At 41.1% G+C, this 14570-nt stretch overlaps 1 protein-coding gene across 5 annotated transcripts in view; it reads right to left on the bottom strand.

Annotated features, from left to right (window-relative positions):
* The window catches only part of RC3H1 (ring finger and CCCH-type domains 1), a 55351-nt gene extending 46223 nt beyond the window's left edge, over positions 1 to 9128 (bottom strand). For all 5 annotated transcript variants that reach the window (XM_066324648.1, XM_066324643.1, XM_066324644.1 and 2 more), the window contains exons 1-2: positions 9023 to 9128; positions 3061 to 3426 (exon numbers count right to left, since the gene is read on the bottom strand). In XM_066324648.1, coding sequence (XP_066180745.1) covers positions 3061 to 3291 — 231 coding nt within the window. In that variant the 5' untranslated portion in view covers positions 3292 to 3426; positions 9023 to 9128. The remainder of the gene's footprint in view (positions 1 to 3060; positions 3427 to 9022) is intronic.
* Positions 9129 to 14570: the final 5442 nt, after the last annotated feature.

Genomic DNA, 14570 nt, shown 5'->3' with positions numbered 1-14570 from the left:
AGCACAGGGCTGGAATGAAATGGCTCTTTAGTCCCTCCCAACCCAAGCCATTCTGTGATTCTATGACCACTGCCTTTCAGAAGAGCCCTGATAACCAGTGTTGATGTGTACCATGCCACAGGGCAGCAGGTAGAAACCTGAATCTGCAACAGTTACCTTTCACACCAAGGGTGGTTATAAACTGGGCAATGGGTTTCATTTCAGAAAGGGGTGGGGAGAGGGAAAACTGAGAAAGAGTCTAATTCAACTAATAAACCAACTCTTTTCACCCTTAGAGTGACAAAAATCTATCCAGAGAGAGAATGCTACTGTCAGAGAAATATGTTACTGCTTTCCTGGGTGACTGCGTGACAAATTCAGTATGTTTTCCCCAGAAGTACAGTCCTGTTTATTTCACTCGCTGTACTTGTGCAAAAGCCAGAGTGACTTGCCCTGGAATCCCGTCACTGCTGCTAGTCACAGCAGAATAGATTTGTTTCTTTAAACTGCCTGGCCTCCTCCTCCACCTCCAGCAAAAAACACTTAACAAGTATAAATGCGTGAATTTGTCAGAAGTCACTCCAAAGGGAAAAGAACAAACTGTTCTTCCTCTTTACAGATAAAAGCTTTAGTTGGGCTTTACTGTGTTTCTTTCCAAAATTAAACCTGGTTTTTTGGAATTTAGCATTTACAAATAAAGTATTACAGGTCTCTGCGGACTCAGGTTAAGGTTTATAGAGGTTTGTTGGAGATAAAGGGACACTAATGACACGTACATGCTCCTGAAACTAAAGTCAGAAGTGGACAAACAAATGCAATTGGTTTCAACTGAAGCTGACACTACTCATGGTTTGAAAGCTGGATTGCTGTTCACAGACCATGTTTGCTGAAATAGCAGAAGAGTGCACTCTCTTAGTGGGACAGATCAAAATCACTAGTTTCTCTAAAGCACCTTTTTTAAAAATTTGTCCTTAACCAAGCCTTTTTCTGTAGAAAGATTTTAAAAAATGGCCTTAGACAATCTTTTGGAAAATAGCAGTTGTTTCCTTCACAGGAAAGCAGTTGTATTTATTTTCTAGTAGTCCAGTGTCTGGTAAACACTGCAACAGCTGCCAGGATGGGAAAGGGAAGAGAAAGGAGAGTGAGTTACACTGAACACTGATTTCATTCACATGCTCATCTGAAATTAGGAGCTGGCAAAGGCGGTTCAAATTCTCTTAAGGGGAAAGTTAGTCAGTAATAAATACCCAGCTAGGATCCATGGTGATTGTTACAGGTTACAGAATGCTGAGCGGAGCAAACACTCAGAAATGAGCAGCAAAGGTGGGTGGGAATAATGTATCTTTTGGTGGCATTTGCAGCTTTAGGGTCATGATGACACAAGGTCCCGTGAAATTTAATCACACAAAATTTTCAGATAAAAAGAGAGCACAAAATGATGTCCTTAGTGCAAAGTCAGAACCTAAAGTTCAGAGTGCTCTCAAGACCAACACTATACTATAAAACCTTTATTCATGCCTCACACACATGGATAAGAAAACTCTGGCTGGCTAACTAGTAAAACCAGAAAAAAATTCTCAGTTACCTACACAGAACAGGGTGGGTTTCCACCTCATTCCAGAGAAATCTTGTTTTTACAGAAACTTAAATTCTGGCAGAGGTTAAATTGAAGCTATCTCATAAAGCTTAACAAATGCACACAAAACAACCAAAAAAAGTATCACAAATGTGGACCTTCAGATGCAACCGGAAATACTCAAGAAACTGCAGAGAGGAAGGAAGAACATATAAGAGAGAAAGAGAATTACAGTTTCTTTTAATGATATCATCCACAGATTTCATACTGCTTGGAAGCTCTTCAAAGATGGCAGCATATCACAGGAATGGGGGTGCACAATCTCACTGCTTCCTCCTGGGGAGCAGGATGAGTCACTTAGCACAGCCAGAAACATCATTTGATTTTGAGCTTCTGAAATAACCTCTATGCCATACACCATGAAAGAAAAACAACAAATGAGCCATATTACTTGATAAGCTAAGAAGTGGCAAAAGCACACCTGGACCTGTATGTTGCAGGACCTAATAAAAGGAGCATCACACTTTTTACAGCTCTTCCACAATTCTTCCTTTTCCCCAAGCTACAGATTTCATTGAAGTCTCTGCTGCATTCAATTTCACTCAGTCCAGAAACTGAAGCAGTACAAAATAAAACAGAAACCCCTTCACGATGACTGCATCTACATTTTCATTCTTCACCCATAAGTTAGACACGACTGTTTGTCCTCTCCTAAGACCACAATGCTGTCCACAAGCCTTGGAAGGTGTGGGTCACAGGGAGCTACGTGAGACCTAACATCAATAAGCTTTTGTCAGCTGAAGTCTGTGCTGCAACTGAATTGATCCTGCTTTCCACACATCCCTGCCCTTGTAGGGATGCTGCAAGGATGACAGGCTGCTGTCAGTACCAGTGCCACTTGTCCCCATCATATCACCACTTCAACTGACCTCACCAGTCCCTATTCCAGCAAAAAAGAGAGTCTCAAGCAGGCTTCTCCCCATCACCAATATGGATTTAGAGTAACATGCCATCTCAGGAAGTTATATTTCCATTGCACAGTCTCAAATAAGGCTTTATAAAGGCTGCTATGAGAAAGATCTGTCCCACATCCTTTACACTCCCCTGCTGCTTTTAGAACAACCAACCACAGGTCTGACAGGGTGCACACAGTAAAACATAACCTACCACAGAAAAATGTCTTCCCACAAGATAAGCTCACTGATCCAGCTCTCCTTTTGGCAGAGCATGGCTAGGTAAGAGTTAAGGAAGAAGGAAGGAAGCACTACAAACCCATTCTGGATGTAATAAAAATCATGGTCACCAGCAGAAGTCATCATTAGAATAAAGATTTAAACTGTTGATCCAGGCACCTTTACTACTTCTTATAGATATCTCCAAAAAGGGAGATACCTTCCCTTCACACCATTAAGACAACATCATGTTCTTTATTATGCCTGACTTGTCCTCCTAAAAGAAGGAAACTACTGAACCGGGTTTAAATAAGAATAAAAAAGCACGGATACCTGAGCACCCACAAGCTGCAGCAAGGCCGAGTTCACAGGAAGGAGTTCAATGTCTGTGTTGATAGTGGTCTGGTCGAAGGGACATGCCTTACGGTGGAGCTTGTTGAGGCACATCTTGCAGACAGTGTGGCCACAGCCCAGGCTGATGGGCTTTCGGATGGTCTCGTCGAAAGTCTGTGTGCAAATGGGGCAGGAGAGAAAATCCGTCCATTGTGGAGCTTGTACAGGCATTGCTTCAGGAGTTAATCGACGAGACAAAAATCTAAAGCACAGATTCCACTGGAATCAAAATTTTGCAAAAGAGTCTGTTTGGTTTTAAATATCTTCTGTAAGTACAGACAGTCTGCACATAGTGTGAAACATAACCTAGAAGGAAAGAGAAATACAGAGTTAGCATTCTGTACTAGAACAGGCACGTGAGCTCCTGTGTGCTGGGGAAGCACCACTCGTCGAGGGGTAGCTGAACTAGGAGTGCAGCTCTGACATTAAATACAGGACTGAGTCACGACTTGCTTTCATTCCAGCTGGTCTCTGGATATGCAAAAGCCAGTGTAAACAACTTCTGCTGTTATACAGCCTAAAATAAATCAAGGAAGATAACTATCACATTGAAGTTATAACACTAATTAGCTTTCAGTTTTTATGGTTTTTTCTTTATAAATGAGCAAATTGACACCAACAAAATGCGAATAAAAAAGACAATTCCACTAATCCACTTCTGTACAGTATCTGCTGTACAAAATATTTAAGTGTTTAAATAATTTCGTTTAGACAAGGCTCCATCCAAAGGCTCTATCACAGCCTTTCCTCAGAGTCCAGTGGGCTCTGGATTGGCACACAATGACTGGAAAGGTGAGAGGTGCCCAAGCCTCGAGGGGGAAGGGATAAATGGCTCAGGGTCAGTCAGACACTGTGCAATACAGCTCTCACACGTCACTCTGTGACCCCATGTGCTGCACCTTCACACAGCCTCATCTCTACTGAGCTGTCTGGTACCACATGGACCCAGCCACTCTCACCCCTGGGAACCTGCAACGAATTCCTGCTGGAATTCAGCACTGTTCATTTGCCTTCCATCTGCCACCAAGCACCTCAATCCTTCAAAATCCTTCTAGTCATTTATGACTGGATGTCAGACAATTGCTCATTTTTTAACTCAAATTTATATAATTCACTGCCTGCCTAGAGATTATACTGATAGAGAAAGCAACATCTTCACTCTGTTGAGAAACCACACTGCAACTACAATAGAAGAAAAGCTGGGATGTCTTTATTACTTGGCACTTTCAAATCAAAAGACTAAGTAAGAAGATCAAATCTTACTCATTATAAGGGAATGGAAGATAAGATATCCCTTTGGGACTGGAAAAAAGCAGAACTCATATGAGGAGACATGTAGAAGAATAGATGGACCACATGATATGAAAAAATCATTATCAAAAAGAAAATTGGTAATAAAATAATTCCTGATGTCTGGCATACTTTCACCAGAGGAATGTGAAAAAAAGAAAAAAAGTGCAAGTCACTGATTCACAACCGATTTTTCTAAATCAAGCAGGAAAATGACAACAAACCCCCCACCACAACCACCCTTATGTATTAGTTTCTCTTTCCCACACACCACTGGCTTCAAAACCAGTGATAAAAATCAGGTTTCAAACCAAGGACTGCACACTTGCTTGCTAGTATCTGTTCTTCCATAAGAAAAGAGAGAGAAAGTTCTTCCATAAGCAAAATAGCAACTTTTTATCAAATCTTAAGCTTAAAAAACACAACTAAAATCTAAATTCTAACGGCAAAGAGAGAAACTTTGTATCAGGACCCGTGCAATTCAGAGCCAAGGCATTTTAAAACAGAAAAAAAATTTAATGCTAAAATAAAGACTCTGAAAAGCCTTTGCCACATTTTTTTCTGGAAAAAAGGCTTCTTTTTTTCAGAGTTTAGTGCAATGTTGCTCACAGTTAACATCATTTTGCCAAGGTAAACGATGAAGTGTTACTAGTTAAGCTTTTAGCTGAGTTTTGTCAAACACCTAACCTCAGCTCTAGAGCTAATGAAAAGGAATTGTACCATGATGATCCCTCTGAGTCACTTCCAACTCGTGATGCTTTATGATTCTAGGGAAAAAACAATTATTTCTCTCTTCAAAAGACAATATAGAATGTCACACAGCCTCTGGTTCCCAGCCCATAAGGAATCAATAAGAAATCAGTATTACCCAGGCAGGGTGGTAGAAGGAAGAGGCACCACACGTGGTTAACCCTACCACCACCATTGCACAATGACAGCATGTCAAGGCTGTTCAGGCTTCCCCCTTCCAAGTTACCTCTTTCATGGCAAATCAGCCAGTTTTTTCATCTTGTCAGCACACAGTCAAATCATTCCCATTACTAATGTATCACCACAACCCAAAGGAAATCTTCTAGACTTTCAAGTTACTTCACCGAGAGATGATACCCCAAATCCTTCAGCAAATTTATTTCCAAGCCTTCCCTGGCTACTTGCCCTCTTATATACTGAGTAAACTTAGGTAACAAGCCTTCAGGCTACAATTCTCCTTTGTAAACCAAATCTGCCACAGAACTTACCCATAAACTCCACAGAAATCCTTCTGCAAAGAGCAGTACACAGCTTGGTAAATCTACTGTATCTATGGCTCTACTATGAAATATCCTTTGGGCATCAAAATTTAAGGGCTGAATCATGATTCGTCCTTTTGACCAAGCTACAATTTCCCAGACTTCTCTGCATTTCAGAAACAAACTGAACAGTCTATTAAAAACAAACTATTAGCCACACATTCAGGAAAAGAATTAACTGAGGAGACATAAAATCAGAAGCTAACATGAAGCTGTACCATCAAGTCTACAAAGCAGATGTGAACGTGGAGACGTCACTATCTCAAGCTACTAACTGGAAGGAGTTGAATGCAACTTTAATGTTAGTTAACTAATTTAAAAAAAACCCCGGTAAACAGATCTACATTGTTGCTACCTGTACCTCTGGCATAAAGAAATAGGCCATATTCATTTACAAACTCAACAGTTGAAAGAGAGGTTTGGGGAGTCTGGAGATGGAGGCACTGATTAGTGGTATCCCATGTGTCAAGACAGGTCTCAAAAGGCTGGAGAACAAGGGAAGCAAAGTTTATACACAAGCACAGCTCTCAGAGACTCCAGTGTCTGAGGTTGTGTTCTGGTGCCCAAATGCCAAAAGAACGCCACAGACAGCACTGCCAATAGAACATATAGCTGTGAGAAACCTCAGAAAGTCACCTATTTCAGCAGTCTAGCTGCTGCAACAGATGGCCAACTGGTGTGATGCAGCCAACCTTTTCCCCCCAGAAAAGAATTGCACAAACCCTGTGCTTCTGATGAACCTCCACAGCAGATGAGCACAGAACTGTGGAATTGCTCTCACCCCACACAAGTCAGGAATGGCATCACAGACACTGAGGATTCACAAGCCACATGCACACAGGCTGGCACCAAACCAAGCACTGCCGCTGGTGCCACAGCTTTCCACATATATGGTCCTGTTTTTCCCATCCCATCTTCAACCTTTGGACAAGAGAGCAGAGCCAAGTGTTGAGATACAATGTAAATCTCTTCCAGGCACAAAGCTTACAGATGTAGAGACACGAAGCTGTGAAAGACACTTATGCCTTGTATCAAAGTTTGTGACTCACTCTGACCTTGGAAATACCTGGAAAAAAACTAGTCTCTAACTTCAAAAAGCTACTTCATAAACAGGAGATATTACAAACAGCAATAGAACAGTGGAAATAAGACAGTTTCATTATCACTGACTGCTATTGGAACCATCACCTCTACAGAAAGAGAACACTTCTTTGAACATGTACAGTAGGAAAAGTATATTCACTTCTATAGTACAGTATAGTAACTTTTTTTAAAAAAAAAATCTCTTCAGCATTACACCAGAGGTAAGCAAAGTATTAAGAATGTAAAAATTTACAAAAGACATAACTATTTAAATAGCCCACCTGCCCATAATATTACATTTTTAACTCACCCTCAATTCACTAAGTATTTCACACTGAATAGCTTCTAACACTGTAAAAGATATATCCGTACACACATCTTTGTGCATGATAGAAGAAAATAGATATGTCAAAACTCAAGAAAGCAAAAAACTAAAAAGACACATCCATGGTACATAAACTGGAAGACAAAAAGGTGCAATTAAGAATGAAGATGCCCCAAGACACGGAGCTTGAATCCTACACTGAAACCAGAGACAGACTGATTTTGTTATTTCTGAGTTTGAAAAGATAAAATACCTGTATACAAGTCTCGTCCTCCTGTTTAGACCTGCATAAGCTGTTTTGTCCAGATCTAGAAACACCTGGAAAAAATTCTCCTCTCTTCTGGGCCTCCCAGCCCCCAAAAAATCCTTGAAATTCCATCCTTCAACTCACACTGGAAATGTCACACTGTAATCAGATCGGTGACCTGTCTCCTCTGGGACCCTGCCAGTGCTTCAGAGAAAGACATGGTTATTCCATAAACCACTGGAACAACCACTCAATCCTTGCTCTGCTGGACTACAATGCAGAGGCTGACATAGCCTCGTATCCAAGCTGTGTTATGTCTGTGGCAACAGAGTCTTCCACATGTCCTTTACAGATTCAACTCTTGACAAAAAGATGTTTGTAAAATGCAGAACAGTCAGTACCAACACCCATTGGCATCAAGTTTCACACAGGACGCACAGGAAAACTCCTCTGCTTTCAGTTTGGATTAAAGGCACTCTCCGAGGCAGTCCTTGGGTGCAGGTTCCGAGCACACCCCAAATTCTCTCACAAACACGTTATTTGGGCCCAGCACGCTCTCCCATGGACACATGACGTGCTGTTTGATCACCACCAAGCTGGCACTGCTCTCTCCCAGCAGCAGTGCACACTAAGTCATGTCACAGTTTAAGCAGATGACTCAGCACACCTAAGGGGCACCCTTGGCTCGGCTCCTGCCAATTCAGTAGATACAGCTCTTAAGGGCATTCCTCACTCCTGAGTTTTATGTATTCACACAGCATTTCATTACCCAAACAACATCATCACCTTAACCCAAACCCGGTGAAGCTGAAGCTGTTTCATTTTCGCTGAGTCTTACTCCTGGCTAAACCAAGCAGAGTTTCCTGTCACAGTTACCAGTGAACACAAGTAAAGCCTATTCAGTGCTAAGCTTAACACTACAGCAGCTCCTCAGAGCCAAAACAAACTCAGGCTTGCCAACCGAAATGCTCATGCAAATACAACTCTTGAGTAATCATTATTTATTCTAACAAAGAAAACGCCATTTCATTAATTCTTTTAAAGACTCTTACGCCTTGATAATAACTTAGACTTTTCCGAGAAAAAATAATCAGGCACGCTTCTCTTTTCTGTGAGACCGGTTCTGTGGTACATTAACTACATCAAAACAAAGAAATAACAAAACCTCTCTGACCCTTCGAGATTAAAAATAAATCAAGAACCTAAATTTAATTAACAGACAACAGTAAAGCAATTCCTAACTCAAAAGGATTACCAGATACCCATAGTACAATTCTAGCCAGCAGCTGAACCTCCCCCATTCTTGTCTAGTGCCAAACACACAAAATTTTGCCAGTGCTTCACAGAACCTTTCTGTTTTCTACTCCAGTGTGCTCATTGTAATAAACAATATTTCTGAGGGCACTTCAGTAGCTTTCTCCTTTTCCCTGAGCAAATACTTTTAAAAGTCCTGAATTTCATTTTAGGAAGAAACTGACCAGCTGAAAGCAATGTGCTTTTTTACAAGCACCCTGTACTGCCAGCTTCACACTTCACAGAAAAGGCTAAATCACTCTAGCTATGCTTTCCATACCCAGTTCCACAGAAAAACCTCTGAAAATTTTTAACGAGAGAGGGAAAGTCCACACCTGATCAAGGAAGAGCAGGTAGAAGAAAGCAGTTTCTTACCTCCGCCTGAGAAGCTCCATGAACAACATATACCATAAGCCCAGAAAAGTATATCCAGACTCAGGGGTTTATCCTCCTTCCTGTTTGCTCCCAAACTCGTCGGTAACTGCGGCTGGCAGCGAGGGCCGCACTTCCTCATTCCTGCTGCGCGCATGCGCGCCGCGGGCACAGCCCGGCCCGAGCCCGGCACAGAGATCCCCGCCCACACAGAGCCCGCAGGAAAAAGCGGAGAAAATCATCAAAACTATGTCCCCAAAGGAACTGAAGCTCAGTTAAATCGGATTCAAGATCTACTATGTTGCCTCAAGTTTGCCTGCTTTTCACTGTTTGCGTTTTGTTCTCCCGCAACTTCAAGTAAACTGTGTTTTTAGAAAATAAGCTCATGTCTACATTCTTCTCCCCTGGGAGGAGAAAGATGATTGATGGTGATGTTCACCAACGAGGTCAAAAAGGTGGCTACCTGTGTAGCCAATCTTGGCCTGTCTGTAAATTTGGATATATATAGAATCAAAAAAATAAAGTAAAAACTTTCCTGCTTAACCTCCTGCTGACCTGCTTCGTGCTTTCGCGCTCCTAACAGCAGCCGCACGTGTGACCCTCCGTCACACTACTCTCTTCTCCTCAGTAAGTTTTGACTGCAAAAACAAATTTATGTAATTTCAGGTAAAAGTCTCTTACTTGGCAGAGTCAGTGAAGTACTTTATGAAAATGGAGGCGGTTAAGGACAAGACGTTATTCCTTATTTGAAGCTTTCTGCATAGTTATAACACAAGGAAAACAAAAAAAACCCCAACAATCAACATGACAACTCTGCCACAGCACCTCCCCAACAGACGCTCTGAAAGCAATTTACAATGATTTAAGCTTCCCAACATCCTGTGAGGCAAGACCTCATGTCCTCCTACAGACAACTTTTGAATGAAGTTATTTATATGGTGTTTAACAGGAAAAACATGGAATGAAACCTGATATATTGTTTCTAAAATGTGATACATCGTTTTCTTGACCCTTATTCTCACTCAACCGCCATTAGGGTCATGAACATTAAAAGACAACACATGTAGACAAAATGTAAGTGCTCTTGCTTATGTCCTCTAAAATATAAAACCAGCATGCGCATAAATCATAAATGTTCAGGGAAGATATACATGACCAGCCTCACAATTTCTGGTTGCTATTATACATCCCTTACAGCTTATTTAAAAGAAAGAGGAAGTGACCAATTCTCAACAGCAAATGGTTTTATGATCTACCATCTAGAAAATTTTTTCTACTAATAGATGATAAAATCTAGGTAGTTAATAGCAGACAACAGCTCTACAATACATTCCTTTCACTTCAAATATGAGTTTGTGCACTTGTCAATGAAAGCTGTAAGAGTAACACAATGACTGAGCCAGTATTTGAAAAATCAAGGAAAAATCAAACAGATTAAGAGAAGAAAGGCAAAAAGGCATTTCAAAAATCCACAGCAGTCTTCAGGACAGGGACTTGGGTTCAACCGGTCAGATCCTCAGGAGCTCTCAATCCTGCTGTCAAGGAAACAAGCTAATAATTTGCTTTTCCCACAGAAAACATGTTTGGAAAAAGCCATGGAAAAGATAAAAGATGATAAGCTTATGAAAGTCTTCAGATTCAAGGGTACAGACAGATATTACCTGTCAGTGTCAGCTAGAGAAGTCACTACTCTTTCTTTCCCATTCCTTCCCAAGATATTCCAGCTGGACTGGCTGCAGAATTGTCCCAGCTGAAGTTTTAAAGATAGATCTTTATTAATAAACACAGGTAGGCAGAAATGTGGGTGGACAGCAATTACACAACCAATACCTCATTTTAACTAAAACAAGGCAACAAACAAGTCAGCCACACAAACAGCTTGTCTAAAATAACTCCAGGTAGTAGACTTCAGGAGGAGAAAGCAATTGAAGTGAGTAGTGTTCTGGATCACCAAGACCAGTATTGTTCTTTCCCATGCAAGAATATCTACAGTTACCTGCCAACTACCAGTACAGGCATCTGGTAGATGAAAATGAGCAGTAAGTTAAGGAAAGGAGAAGGGAAGATCTGGGTGTCACTGCAATGCCTTTATCCTTCCTTAGTCATGAATCATTGAGAAGACCCAGCACAACTCAATGAAAAAGAAAGCATTAAAAAAACAACCTAACAAAAAGGTATAAAGTACTTCCTGCTCTTCAGAAACAGCTTTTCTCCCCACTTAACTCAGCAGCTCTAATTCTGCTCTGAAGTCAGTGACACTAGAGCAGCAACAACATCACAACTGCAATGGCAAACAATGAGACAGAGGGGCAGATTTACAGTCTGGCTGGAGATACTGGTTAAAAACTGTTCAAAAAAGCCTTCTAACCCATAATACAATCTTTAACAGTTATTCCTCAGCAAACTTATGTAAGAATGTTGTCTCCAAAAAGAAAAAAATAATCCAGAATTTTTTTTTTGTTGTTGTGTACTGTGAAAATATTACTGAAAATTTTTATTTGATAAACTTACAAGGCAAGAATCAAGCAATAGTCTGAACTTCCTCCCTGTCTCCTTCCCCTTATGCCCAAGTATTGACATCACACTGGTCACTCTTCCATTTGTTTCAAACTGACTGGCAGACTTAAAAAAACCAAACCTCCTATGTCAAAAATTGTCAGGTGCAATAGTAAGGGAATGCCAAAATATACTGTAAGAGCAGTGCTAAGTGAATAGAAATGCTTCTGCCCAGCACAGACAAGAAGAGGCTTCTATTTCATTGCTATTGATAGTGTAAAATGGAAATGTAAAATCCCATTTTACGAAGAATTCCACAGGTATTCAGAAAACATTTTCAGTGTCCACCTGAAAACTTAAGTTTCAGGGCTTCTTTATAATGTTTTCTTCTCATTTCTTTGATTGGGGGCGGACTTTTCCTGTAACTTAGTAGGTGTTGCCCTCATTTTAAAAATAGATGCCAAGTAGCCTCATGTTAATAACACATAACTGCTGTTTACATAACAGTGCTCTCTAATAAAGCTTCAGTTATTTTATTTACCTTCAAAGCAATTTATTTTGGAGGACTGCATTTAAACATCAAAAAAATCTTTTAATAAAAGCACAAAGTCAAGAGCAGCAAAAACTAATGAATTTTAAAACAAAACTACCAATGTAGTTGCTTGCCTTCCTGTTTAATGTACGAGTTCACTTTAAACATCATAAGCACAAGAAGGGTTTTTTTAATGTTACATACAAAGCCACTCCTAGACTACTGCAATGTTATTTCAAAAGGCAATGGAGCACCTGGTTTTTGTGGCACATACATTTGATCATAGGGGGAGTTCACAATGACAAGGTACATTTTTTCACCCTCTGAGCCTTATTATATTTCTACCCATTACACCATTCTCTCAAAGATTTTGATACAGAATTATTTAACTAGATCAGCTTCAAGAAATCAGCTCCTCTACTTCATGCACCTGTTCAATTAAGCATGTGATATAATTTCTGCATTATGATGAAACAGTACGGTATCATCAGCTTCAGAGAAAATATACACATTTACAAACACTATGCACAACAAAATGCTTTTGTGCTCACAACAACACTGCAGTTTCACCAGGAAGTTGAGGCAGGCAGCCTGAGGAGTTGCTAAGAGAAGATAATCTACATTTTCCTCATTTCTCTCCCAGATCCGTCAAGTCTAGCTGCTAAGAGAATTGTTAAACATTAATTAAGGAAGTGCCCTTGTGGCCAAGAAGGCCAGTGGTATTCTGGGATGCATTAGGAAGAGCACTGCTAGCTCTTCCAGGGCTGATCCTGCCCCTCTGCTCAGCCCTAGTGAGGTCCATGTAGAGTTCTGTGTCCAGGCCTGGGCTCCTCAGGACAGGAGAGACCTGGAGCTCCTGGAGCAGGTCCAGCAGAGGCTGCAGAGATGAGGAAGGACATGAGGCAGCTCTCTCACAAGGAAAGGCTGAGGGACCTGTGGCCGTTCAGCCTCGAGAGGAGACTCAGCTGAGAGGGGCCCTGAGCCCTCTGTCCCTGTCTGCAGAGAGAGCTCACAACAGGGGCCAGGCTCTGCTCCCTGGAGCCAGCAATGGGACAAGAGACCACGGGCAGAAATGGATGCCCAGGAAGTTCCACCTGAACATGATGAAGAACTTCTCTCCTGTGCAGTGACCAGGCACTGAAACAGAGACCAGAGAGCATCTGGAATCTCCCTCACTGAGGATATTCCAGGGCTGTCTGGACACAATCCTGTGCCATGTGCTCTGGGATGACCCTGCTTGAGCAGGGAGGTGGGACTCAATGACCCACTGTGGTCTCTTCCAATCTGATCCACTCTTATTCTCTGAAAATACCCAAGCTGTAAACAAAGAGCAAATCACAGCCAATACCTACAAGCATGATACTCCAAATGAGATTAAGCACAGCAGCAACAGAATGTAATCTCTCGGAATAAACTAATATGTGTTAACCACCTCAGCCTTGTGAGGAGCCAAGCATCCAGACTCATATTTGCATTCTACAACCAAGGAAGACAAGTACTGAAACTTTACCTGTTTAGCATTTCCAAGCACAGGCTTAGAGAGGGGCAAATTTAAACTACTTCACAAGAAGTACTCTCCATGTCCATGTGCTTCATCTCTACTAAGGACCTAGGCCTATCCAAACCAAATTCCCTTTCTTCTTACATTTGCTTCCAAAGCTTCCAAAGGATGTTCCAGATCTGTTAAATGGTTAAGAAGTCCTGGAAACAAGGGAAAAAAAAACCATGGGAAGCACAGAAGAAGGAACTTTAAGGCAGACACTTTTAGCATCAGTAACTTGTCAAGTAACTTGTCGAGTTTCTAGGTGTAGTTTCATAAGCAGCTTATTTGGGCACAACCAGGGCAACAGAGACTTTTTATGTATTTCTTCATTAATGGAAGCCATCTTGAAAGTATTGACTAAATTTTAACCAGCCTCCTAAATGCTATTCAGCAATCCTAACAATAAGGATGACAACACTAACAGGCTGGAATGATGAGAGTAGGTGAAATGGAATAAGGAATATGAGCAATAATTTGTGGAATTGTTACTTTATACTAAATCCACACCAAAAGAATGCTTTAGCAGTCCATAACTCAAATCACCTTACCGCCCCTAGAACTTAGTTGCAAACAAGGAAGCAATTGTAAATGCCACAATAGTTGCTACAAAAATAGCTTACAGGGCCCAAACAAAACCAGATATACCTCTTTGTTGAGTCCTGTGTGTTCTTTATCTTATTCTACCTGTTTCCATGACAGAGACTGCAATTGTGTTTTAATAACACAACCTAGTCTACACTAGAGCTCTGGAGTCATCCAAGGTCAAGAGGCAGCTGTGGCAGAAATGGCACCCAGCCTGGAGAATTTCAGCTCTCTTGTTAACAATTGCATAAATAAAAAACTAGCTAGTCAACACACTATACAAGATTTTCTCCACACCTCTAACAGATTTGATGTAAAAATCCAAACACTATTCAGCACTGACAAACCTGCTCAAGACTTTTAGGGAGTGTTAATTTACTATTCACACAGGGCTTAAA

The sequence above is a fragment of the Sylvia atricapilla genome, chromosome 9 (assembly GCF_009819655.1).
Source record: "Sylvia atricapilla isolate bSylAtr1 chromosome 9, bSylAtr1.pri, whole genome shotgun sequence".
NCBI lineage: Eukaryota > Metazoa > Chordata > Aves > Passeriformes > Sylviidae > Sylvia > Sylvia atricapilla.
The sequence above is the reverse complement of the archived record's forward strand: the minus strand, read 5'-3'. Positions and strand labels throughout refer to the sequence as shown.